Source organism: Xyrauchen texanus, chromosome 4 (assembly GCF_025860055.1).
Source record: "Xyrauchen texanus isolate HMW12.3.18 chromosome 4, RBS_HiC_50CHRs, whole genome shotgun sequence".
Lineage (NCBI taxonomy): Eukaryota > Metazoa > Chordata > Actinopteri > Cypriniformes > Catostomidae > Xyrauchen > Xyrauchen texanus.
Window position 1 is genome coordinate 14,899,629 of NC_068279.1, and position 12,332 is coordinate 14,911,960.

The 12,332-nt window shown below is 37.9% G+C and overlaps 2 protein-coding genes across 2 annotated transcripts in view; one reads left to right on the forward strand and one right to left on the reverse strand.

The window, feature by feature from the left end:
• Positions 1-3,742, forward strand: part of LOC127638859 (TBC1 domain family member 8B-like) — a 33,089-nt gene extending 29,347 nt beyond the window's left edge. The window contains exon 21 of the mRNA XM_052120594.1: positions 620-3,742. Within this exon, the coding sequence (XP_051976554.1) occupies positions 620-1,180 (561 nt within the window). The 3' untranslated portion in view covers positions 1,181-3,742. The remainder of the gene's footprint in view (positions 1-619) is intronic.
• A 3,045-nt stretch (positions 3,743-6,787) lies between these two features.
• Positions 6,788-11,804, reverse strand: LOC127638806 (gap junction alpha-3 protein-like). The gene is made up of 2 exons (XM_052120553.1): positions 11,671-11,804; positions 6,788-8,578 (listed from the first exon to the last, which is right to left on the reverse strand). The coding sequence occupies exon 2, from the start codon at positions 8,559-8,561 to the stop codon at positions 7,491-7,493; it is 1,071 nt and encodes a 356-aa protein (XP_051976513.1). The 5' UTR covers positions 8,562-8,578; positions 11,671-11,804; the 3' UTR covers positions 6,788-7,490.
• Between the last annotated feature and the right edge of the window lie 528 nt (positions 11,805-12,332).

Sequence of the window (12,332 nt, forward strand, 5' to 3'; positions counted from 1 at the left end):
AAATTAAATATTGAAAATATAAACACAATTGCATCAAATTAAAGTTTATACTCAGTAAGACCCATTTGTGTTTACGTACATAGTGGCTACTAAAGTCTGTAGTAAAGGAATCTAGCTTTTTAAACCAGTCTAATGAAATGAATAGAGATTTCGTACATCCTTGCAAAGCTGATCCAAGTGAGATACACTACAGAACTGACAAGGAGGAACTTAGACTACATCCTCTAAAGTAAAAAGGGAAGTTTTTGTATGATTCTCTCTCTCTCTCTCTCTCTCTCTCTCTCTCTCTCAACATTTCATTTAAGGCAGACTGTGAGGGAGGGAAAGGGGGAACAGGATCAGGTCATGAAGACCTTAAGGTCTGTGACCTTAAAAATGTCTGATGTGCTTTTTCTCATTAATGGGCTTTTTGCCACATTTTAGTGATTTTATTGGAAACTGAGGGTAGAGAGAGGGGAATTGGATGATAACAGACCCACAGGTCTCCCATGAGCTAGACAAAGATCATTATGTCAGTGAGCACTCGTACTGACCTCAGGTATTTCTTTCCGAAAGTCTACTGCAAAGTTTAAAGCATAACCAATTTCTCACTCCATTTCACACACTGTATGTGTTCCAGGTGCAGTTCATTGGTTTGACGAAGACTCTGTACGCTGTGTTCCATGGCAATGAGGAGGAGGAGAGTCTGTACCATGCTGTGGCGCGAGTCACCAGTCTGTTGTTACGCATGGAAGAGGTGGGACGCAAGTTACTGGAGAGCAACCCACTGAAAACACCCCAAACTACACCCACCACCATCTCCCACAGCACAGCTCAGCCTGAGGTCTCCTTGACATCACCCACCAGCCCTAAGACCGAAGGTGCCCATGTCCCACCAGAGTCTCCAGTGATTCAACGTGAAACTGCTCCATCTCATGCTGACATAACCCCTAACTCAATCTCACGCCCCTCTACACCCACCAGCAGTCCTGCTGGAACCAGCAGCCCCACCTTGGACACACCCACAGACACTTCCAGCTCGCCCAGCACTGTCAGAGTTGAGGACTGGAGTTTTTCCTTCGAGCAGATTCTCGCATCTCTCCTCAATGAGCCGTCTGTCGTTCGCTTCTTTGAACGGGCTGTAGACACGGATACTCTGATTGCATATGCATGTAAAAACCAGCTTAAAGACACACACTAAGCACACACTTCAGAGCAATCACAGCATAACACTGCCCGAAAAGACATAAACACTCACCCCTCACTCTTTCTCTCTCTTTTCCAGATTTCTTTGGTTCTCTTCCTTTTTCTCTTTGCAATTTATGCTGGTCAGTGTTTGTAAAAAACAATTAAAATGTCTGTCCATTACAGATGAAGGAAATAATTTAGTTGAAATACACATGCACACTTGCAAGTTAATTACAAGTCAAGGGGACCAAAAAGAGAAGAATTATAGGTAGCACTTTACAATAAGGGTCTGTACATAAACAAATACATTAGATTTCATGAAATAACAATGAACAATATTTCCTTACAGCATTTATTAATCTTCGTGAATGTTGTTATATAAACATTATTGTTCAATGGTAGTTCATAATGCAGTAAATAATGTTAATGTAAACAACTGTATTACATTCTTTTCTAGAAATTAACATTAACTAAGATGAATAAATGCTGTATTAGTAATGTTCATTGTTATTTTAACTATTATGTTAATTATTGTAAACATACAGTTGTAATGGGGTTCATGGATGGTCGAGGAGGAGGCAGGAACCGGCAGATCAGTCAAAATAACTTTAATGACATAGGTCAAGTTAAACACAGGGGCTGCTTGTGTGTGTGTGTCTCTCTCTCTAACTGGTTCCTCCAGCTCGTCTTTATCCCCCTCCAGGCTGATAAGGACAATTCAGCACCGGGTGTGCATCCTCACTTCCATCCTTCTCCTCATCGCAACAGTATTCAACCTAATATAAAATGTTAGCAAATTATAAACTGACTGTTTGAGTTATAAAACAGATGTCAGGTGTGACATTGATGCAATTCAGATGACAGGTGTGAGGTATTGTGATGTAATTATAAATGATTGCTGTTAGCTGTATTATGTTGTAATATACACGATTGACATAACATATATTGATGATTGGTACAGATATTATGTAATATAATTCACAGCTGTTGGGCATTACAATGTAATGTATGAGCTGTTATGATGTCATACAAACAGTAGGTGTGATTCCTCGAGTTGATATCCCTCGTTCCCAGCCTGATCTAGCACGTATACGCACATAAAGGAATTGCAGCCACCACTAAAGGGGTGATAATGTTTCAAAATACTATGCTGTTGAACTGCTAATGATTGAGCTATATATTAGGAAAACTGACACAAATGGCGCCTTTATTTACCCTTTTGAAATAATCTTCATAGTTGTTTTTGCTTCTGAGTGTAGTTAAGAAATGCCTGTTAAGATGTTTGTTTCTTAGTCATTGAATGTGTTTGCATGTACAAACCGAAATCTGTAGTTTATGCCTTATTCGTTTTGGATTCAGGTTTTCAGTACAAATATCACAAGTGCTTCCATTCAACAAAAACTATTTAATCTTTTCTGTTATTGAGAATATTTTCTGTCATCATTATACACATAAAAAAAATTTAAAGGAATAATCCGGATTCAATACAAGTTAAACTTAATTGACAGCATTTTGTTTTAAAAATAAAATTCTGGTTTACAGTGAAGCAATTACAACTTGCACGCTTACTAACCTTTTCTCTGTAAAGTTATTAAAAAAAAAATCAGCTTCGTTGCCATGACGACATTATGTTGTAAACTCCAAAACCATAAACAACTGTAAAAATTACAATTTAATCCCCTTTACAGCTCAAATAATACACAAGTTTTAAGAGCAGAATTTATGTAAGTGCTTTTATAACATTTTAAGCTTCACATTTCTGCCTTTTAAACACAAAAATTAGCCTTTATTCGCTTCCATTGTAAGTGCCACACTGTAACCTCGAGTTTCAGTTTTTATAAAGAAAAGGAGGGACTCTTTGAAATGTATTTATTTTTTAGTAATCAACATTATGCCACAAATGCTGTCAATTGAGCTTAACATGTATTGAACCTGGAATATTCCTTTAATGCCATACAGAAAAGACTGAAATGTTTTAGCAAGGGAAATATTATAACACTATATATTATATCCAAAATCCACAACCAAACCTGTAAATAAAATTAAGTGATAGTCCACTTGACCAATCATAAGTAAGGGAATATGTACAGTATATGCAGTAATGTTCTGAATTTTGAACTTTGTGTAAATGCTGAGAGCTTGTGGTGATAATTGCACAAATGTGAGAGAAAGGGATGTTTTGTTTAATGATGTGGTCATTCTGTCTGTCTTACACTAGCTAAACAAAGTTGCTCATTCTGTGAGTAATGAAGTAGTTTTGTTCTTGTTAAGTTAAAAGGCACCTCAGAGTATAGGATACAAAAGTGTGTATTTTCTATTTCATTTGTTGGTAAAAGTTCATCAGTGGAAGATGCTATTGTGTTACTGTCTCTAGCAGACACACATACCCAGCCACAAAAATCTGCTCAACACCTTTGCAGAGGATTACCAGTGTTTCATTTTCTCCGAGTCATTTACTTGCTGAACATTTTTTGTTAACATGTACAGCAGAGTATGTGTGGTAATTTTTTATTTTTAAATTTGTTTTGTCATATTATGAAATTTATCGGTGATGTCAGTGAAATAAAATGAATGAAGAAAGGATCTCTTTTTCTCACTTATTACATAGGAAGGCAATCCCAAAAATGTAAATACCCTAAACCTGTAAGAAAGTGCTGAATACCACATACAACTTGGATACATTCATTTTAGTCAAGAAATAGGCTGAATCCTGCTTAATATAATAATAATATTACTATATGTTTTTGTGAAGTTAAAGTTGATTTGGTCTACTTTTTCAGGCAGAATCATTCATTCTAAAAAATTAGGAAAGAGTAAAGTCCTTTAAAGTCAACTATTCCCACTGAATTCTGGAAGACTCGCCCAGCTGGTGCAATAAAATGACAAAATCCGTTCTCCAGATTGCAGATATACCATTTTTATGAACGATCTTCTCCTACTGTTGGGAATGTTCTTTAATGTTCCGGATTCCAGCCCAGCATTCAGTACAAGTTCAATTGACAGCATTTATGGCATAATATTGATTACCACAAAAATGTATTTAGACTCCTTCCTCCTTTTCTTTATAAAAAGCAAAAATCGAGGTTACAGAAAGGAACTTCTAATGGAAGTGAATGTGGCCAATTTTTGTAGGGTTTAAATACAGAAATGTGAAGCTTATAATTGTGTTATGTATTATTTGAGCTGTAAAGTTTTTTATTTTTTCAGTTGTTTTAGGGTTTGTTGACATTACATTGTCATGGTTATGAAGTTGTAAAATTGGCTATAACTTTACACAGAAATGTTAAGTAAGTGATTTTATTAAACTGAAATAATGTTTACGTCTTGTGTCTGTACTTTTGAAAAAGTGAGTATTTTAATGTTCAAAAATTGGTCACATTCACTTCCATTGTAAGTTCCTCACTTTAACCCAAATATTTTTTTAAAGAAAAGGATGAACGAGTCTAAAATAATTATTGTGGAAATCAATATTATGCCATAAATGCTGTCGATACAGCTAAACTTCTATTGAAACCGGAACATTCTTTTAAATTCAAGGCCTTGAGTGACAGTTTTTAGTGAACACTTTTCAGACACTTTTAAATTCTATTACAGAGCCAACACCCTTATGTTATATATTTCCTTTAATTTCCAAATATGTTTAGCTGTAGCTAAAACCATGTATTCAGCTGCGTATTTTTATTCTTTTTTTTTTTTTATGAAAAGTAACTAAAGTAGATCACATGAAGATATTTGTAGTTGTACATTTTTGAGAGGACTATAATGCAAAATAAAGGCCAAGCTGATCCATCTTAAAATATTTTGCCTAGAAACTTTTTGGACAGATGCATTTTTACATATTTATTATATATATATATATAAATGTATTAGACGATACACACAACATGAAGCAGCAAAGTAAGACATGTTCCTGCATTAACATTCCTATCACACAATAATAGTCCTAATCATAATACCTAATTATAAATCTTTAAAAAAGAAGAAAAAATATACATTTATATGAATTTGAAGAAGCCCTTGTCCCAGACCTAACACTTAATTTAACTATACTGTCTAACACATTCATTGGAACACAAGTTGTTCCAGGACTTACATGGATGTTGAAGAATTCAATAAAACACAGTAAGCCTCCTTTCATTATGAGAACAATCTAAGCAGATTGACCACAGAGCTGTTAATAGTGTGATTGATCCTAACTGCAGGTGCACAGACATGCTGCTGTTGTGATCTTTCTTGACTGCAGGGAAGCAGTCGGGCACCTGCTGTGGTCAGCGACAGCTCTGTTTGATAGGTAAGTAGTTTACATTTACATGCCCATGAATACATGCCTATGATCAACATTTTAGGTTAAAATATGAATTTATAAGGGAAAGTGTATGTAATGTATAAATTATCATTTTTAAAGTACTGTACAAATACTTCATGTAGTCTCTGTATGCATAATAGTTGTAAAAGGATTAGCGACATTGTGTTGATAATAGTTTTAGATGGATTATATCATTTCACACTGCATGACAAAAGTATTTCATGTCAGCTACCCCGGTCATTGTGCTAACTTTACTGTAGACTTTCCATAGTGATCCATGAAAATGGTAAAAAAAATGTATGTGTTGGCTTAGATCACATGACCTCTGAACCTGAAGACTGTGGTAGCATAAGATAAAAGGCAGCATTTTGTGTACTAATTCAATTATCAAGTCATAAGAGCTTAGCAACATGTTAACATCTTGCTATATTTAATCAACTATGAACATTAGTGTAGTCTCTTTAGGACACATATGTCTTGACACTATTTCATTTAAAGGAATAGTTCACCTGAAAATGAAAATTCTCTCATCATTTACTCAGCCTCATGCCATCACAGATGTGTTTGACATTCTTTCTTCTGCTGAACACAAATGAAGATTTTTAGAATATCTCAGCTCTCTTATTTGGGTGAACTATTCCTTTAACAGAGTTGCTGAGCATTTCAATCCAGTCACTTGTGGTTCTGTATAATTTAGGGTGCTTCCTTAGAAGGTAGCTGCCTATGTAGACAGAAAGGCAGCTCACTAGGTTTTGGTACAGAGCTAGAAAGACCATTACAATTTATTATTGCCCAGTCACACTTTCTAGTGTGTGTGGAACTGAACTTTTAGAATCTGCTGGGATGTTTTTGGCCAATTCAGAGCTTTTGAGCCAATCTACACTTGTCTAATGGATCGGATTCAGCCAATCAGTTTCCCTTCCCATTTGTCTGCCAGAACTGTCTCGGGTTTCCCTCTGAACACACACACATGCATATACCGAGTGTCTCTGGGCACTCGTTTCAGATTTCTAAGAATAGACGCCAGTGTTTATTTAAGAAGTGAACACACACACACATAGCAACTTTGTATGCATAATGCATCATATTTACATGATGAGAATGTGTGGACGGTAAATTAGTACAGAAGTGGATCTCTACCTAAAGAGTTTTAAACTGATCATAGACAAGCTGATGACACTGTGAACCTAAGATTAAGATGATCAGACTTGAAGTCCATACCTTTCAAATGTGCTATCATACTTCTAATATTTTAAAATAAATCTTTTGTTAAAATACTTCAATCCCAACTGTATGTGCAGATACATCTATAAGGAAGCCATTTGCAGGTTGATATCCTTGAAAAGTGTAAACACTGTGGCACTATAAAGCATAGCTCTTTTTGACCATCCTGAACAGCCCAACAGAGCAACATTGACTCAACCAATGGCATGAATTTGAGGCGGGGCAATCAGTTTGTCCCAACAATGGTAGATGGCAGAAATGTTCTGGAAACCTGTCTGAAAATAATCATTATTTGAACAATTCGGTTTGATGACTCTAATGGCACAGAAACTACACACACTCTTGTCAAATCTGAGACAAAGTAAATACATTTTCTCTAAACCAGTTGTTTCTAAAGAATGTTTCCATGCATCTATTTCACTTTAGGCCTTTTTCAAGTTAACACACTGACAAAAAAACTTTCAACATCCAACATTCACATTTTACCCATAAGTCTCCTAAGTGATTTATTGCTGGTAAGTGAAAGCATTTTTTATTCATTTTAAAGAATGATCCAGTTCAATCTTTCTCACATTGCAATGTTCCAATTCACAAAAGTCCCAATTCAAGTAAAGTAACACCATTTTACCCTCAGATTCTGTCTAAGCAACTTCTCTGATTCTCACTTAACTCTAAAAAACACTTCTCATCACACCTTCGGTGCTAAAAATGCATGTGTGCATGAGAGTGTATTTCCTGTGCTTTCAGAATTGGGACAGCACTGAATCAGTAATGGAGTCTTGTCTCCTTTTGATCAGATTTTGAGGTCATCTTGCCGGGTCTTATTGCTGCTAAAGCGGCTTGAATGGCTGGGCCTGCGTTGCTGGCTTGCGGGGGATCCAGGCACAGAGTTGGAGTTTTTGCTGGTATTGACTTCTGTGTCAGGCTTGCCACTGCGCTCTGCAGCCATGTTCTCCTGGTTCTGCTTATAGACGGAGTGGCTGCCGTGGGGTGGGAAGGTTCTATCCGGTTCTGAGAGGTTGAAGTGGGGATCGGTGGGAAAGGGGGCGAGGGGAGGTGCGTGAGGTGCGTGAGGGGGGAAATATGGGTAGTTTGGCACAAATGGAACCATGGCATCCTCACTGGCCGTTTTAGATTCAGTGTCACAGGCAGAATGAGTGCGTCTGTATCGAAGACCCTGTCGGCACTTAGTGAAGCCCAGGTGATACATCTCCACCAGGTTGAGCAGCAGAGACAGGCAGGCTACGGCCAGCATGAACACGATAAAGATGGTTTTCTCTGTCGGTCGTGAGATGTAGCAGTTGACTGTGTTGGGGCAGGGCCACCTGTTGCAGGTGTACAGTGGCTTCAGCTCAAATCCATACAGGAAGTACTGTGCCACAATAAAGCCCACTTCAAACAGTGTTTTGAAGATGATGTTGAAGACATATGTGCGTAGCAAGACTCCCTGAAGACGAATCTTTCCCTGCTCATCCCGAACAGGACCCTTTCCAGCTTTAGTGCTGATCAGGGCCTGCTTGTCTGTCCCGCTTGGCTGATTGCATTTATGCTTTTGCTCCATGCGCACTAGGTGCAGGATATGGCCCAGGTAGATCAGCGTTGGAGTGGACACAAAGATGATCTGCATCACCCAGAATCGGATGTGAGAGATTGGGAAAGTTTTGTCATAACATACGTTCTGACAACCAGGCTGCTTAGTATCACATGTGAAACCGGACTGTTCGTCACCCCAGACCTTTTCTGCGGCAGCACCTAACACCAGGATGCGGAAGATGAAGAGGACGGAGAGCCAGACTTTCCCTACCACCGTTGAGTGTTCCTGGGCACTCTCTAAAAGCTTCCCAAGAGAGCTCCAGTCTCCCATTACTGCCTTGTGCCCACCTGCACACACACAATTATAAATGCAAACACACACGTTAATACTTAGCATTTTAAAGGTACTGTTGTCATTTTTTACATTAAAAGAATATTTCATCCAAAAATGAAAATTCTCTCATCATTTACCCACCCTTGTGTATGCCTTTCTTTCATCTGCTGAACTCAAATGAAGGTTTTAAGAATTACTCAGCTCTTCTGTCCATATAATGCAAGTGAATGGGTGCCAAAATGTTGAAGCTCCAAAAATCACATAAATCAGCATAAAAGTAATCCATAAGACTCCAGTGGTTAAATCAATGTTTTCAGAAGAGATATGATACTGTAAGCGTGGGTGAAAAACAGATAAATATTTAAGTCCTTTTTTACTATAAATTCTCCTCCCTGCTTAGACAATCTCCACTTTAAAGGGTAACTAAACCCTAAACCAACTTTTTTTAGTTAATGATCTGTAAGAATGGGGCTTTATTAGTACTGGTCATTGATTCAAGTAATTTTTTTGACATTTGTGTATAAAGTGTTTTAATTCTACAATATATGGTGTAAAAACGTCTGAGTGCTGCCCTCTTCAGGTGGCTACTGCAGTTGAATTTTCCTATTGGCCGTTTGCGGTAGTTCGTGACGTAAGCGGTGACAGCTGACGTAAGCAGGTTCCAGCTCACCACGCCCTTGGTACGAGCTAGACACTGGCCCCATTCTCCCTTGCGCGGCTGCTTCGCTTGCATCGTCGGATGCCGATCGCGATGCGGGAGCTAAAACCGCAGTTTGAGCCAGCGGCTCGAATTGATATGGCTCCGGCCCTGTGTCCACAGACAATTCACCCTCCACTTCAGGTGAAGGTGGGGGAGAAAAGTCCTCGACTTCAAAAGACCGCTCCGTGGCAAAGCTACTTGCGTCACTCCAGTTACTCTCCATTTTAGAGTCTGACAGCAGCTGTCAATTAATCCGTCGCTACGGGTCTCAGGTGCACGCCCCCCCGCTCAGCCCCCTCGGTTCGTCCCCTCTATCCCCGCTGGGGTCTGCCCACTTTTCCAGCATTTTTCAAATATTGCTAGTGGGTGGAGTCAGACTCTGAGCAGGGGTTTAGTTACCCTTTAACTTCCACATTCACATTCTTCTTGTGTTTTTGGTCATTAACATTCTTCATGTATATCGCCACCTACTGGGCAGGGGAAGAATTCCTAGCAAAAAAGGACTTAAAGATTGATCTGTTTCTCACCCACACCTATCATATCACTTCTGAAGATATGGATTAAAACACTGGAGTCGTATGGATTAATTTTATGATGCCTTTGTGCTTTTTGGAGCATCAACATTTTGGCACCTATTCACTTGTGTTGTATTGACGAACAGAGATGATAAATTCTTCCAAATACCTTCATTAGTGTTCAGCAGATGAAAGAAAGTTATACACATCTGTGATGGCATATAGTTAGTAAATGATGAGAGAATTTTCATTTTTGGGGAACTATTCCTTTAACATAAAAAATACAATTCTGACACAATTGTGTTTCTGTCTCATTTACTCCTCATTTTCCTCATGTTTTTCACACCCTGTTTGACTTTCTTTCTTCATTTGAACTAAAAAGGAACTATTAGGCGGAATGTTAGCCTCAATGCACTTTCATTGTGAAAAGATGCATTTAAAATGAATAATGACTGAAGTTAACCTTGTACCATTGTAACATTCGATTTTTTAGTGAAAAATCCCTTTAAAATACTTTCTCCAATCCCAGTTTAATGTGGAGAGACAACTATAAGTAAGGCATTTGTAGATTGATTTCCATGAAAATGTGGCTCTATAGCGCTACTGTGCTCTGTTCTTTGTCAGTTTTAAGGGATGTGCTTGTGTCGGTGGTTTGATTGGCATGTCCTCATGCCTGATCATGACCTGAAACAGGTGGACATACTCGACCTCCACACACACACACACACACACACACACACACACACACACACACACACACACACACACACACACACACACACACACACACAAATAAGGATCTTCTAACACTCCTTCCTTCCTGTATTTCATGCCATCTATTCAGACCTTCCCAGCTAAACACAAAATTATCTGTATAAACTGAATATGCAGTGTCTTAGCTAAACGTCAAATCTAAACAACAGGTTGAACACCAGATTCTACCATCCAAAAGCCACATCAGCAAGCAGATCTGATTCTCTCGCGTCTTACTTGCAGACTCCATGTAAGAACATTTCAAAATGCTGCTGAATAGCACAGTAATAATGAACAATTATTAAACCCATTATTCCTGTTATTACAAGACAAATAATATTTTAATGTGATTTCTGTCTTTATGAATCTAGAGGCCTCTCATATAAGTTTATTCACCTTTGCAGTTTTCCTCTGAAACACACAAACTTGAATTCTCACAAAAGCATCAGATACTCAAAACACATTGAGTCACAGAGACCCCGATGTGTAATAATGATATTAATAATAATAGGAAAATTAATCTATTACTTTCCTTTAATTAATCTATTATTTTATTTTAAATAGTCCACTAACCTAATCTAATCCATTGCTGAAGCTTCAACTGTCCTGTTGTATCACAAATTGCAAAAATAACTGCAAACAGAATCAGATAATAAGATCATTATTGCTTGAGGAAAATTTGTTGCATTTAATATTATTTACTAGTTGAGGTCTCTGAGACCGCAAACAGAAGTAATCTGTTTCAACCTGCAATTCAGTGTTAATAAAGTTTTTCAGATTTTTAAGGGCCTTGGTTTCTCTCAGACCCCCCAAAACATTAGGTTTAAAATTCACTTGTAAAGTAAATACTTACACACATGGTCATACATGATTCAATCACATGAGTCATAATATTAAATATAGAATCCCATTTGCTTTCTTAAGGTGTGAAAATAATTTAAATCTTCTGCCATTACAATTGAATATAGAAAAATATAATGATTCATGTGGTTGAAAACTAAATTTCAAACTAGAAGTGAGAAGTGAGTCAGAGTTAAAGAGAGAGGGTGATTACAGAACTGAAAGGTTATTATATTGGTCATTCAGTCTGACAGATACCGAGGTGTTTGATTGTTTGATTCTATAGATTGCTACTCACCTTGCTGAAATATCCAGAATAAGAATGGTCCCCTCAAACACACATACAGACACGTCTACGAGTCTAAACAGAGCAACGTGCCTTCTGTCATACACTTTCTTCTGTTCTCCACCACTGCTTCATACAGAAAGAGAGCATGGACCCATAGAAATACACTCTACGTGTGTGTGTGTGTGTGTGTGTGTGTTTGAGGTTGGGGTTAATTTTGGCAGGGAACACAATCCCTTGGAAGAATTCTAAAGAGTGTACCACCTGCCTTGTTTCTCAGAGCCTCTCTGCTGAGTGACAGCTGTCAGGACCAATGGCAGAGCTCACAAGATTCAATGTGTTCCTCTTTTTGAAGGAAAGCAAATGAAACACACAGACTCTTTTTGTTTGTCTGTCTGTCTTTCTATTGTTTATACTGGTTTGACTCCAAATAAAAGGGAAAGAGAAGGTGCAGAGCTGTGTCTTTGTGTGTATATTTAGTATGTATGTATGTATGTGATGTTCTCAAAGAGGATGGGGGGTATATTTTACATTCCATCAGCCAAGGTAATATATATGTGTGTGCGTGTGTGTGCGTGCGTGCGTTTTTGAACTCAAAGGTTATCACACCAAATATTGATTTCGCTTTTTTATGTTTACTGGACTTTGTATGACGTTAACTGATCAATTCAAAC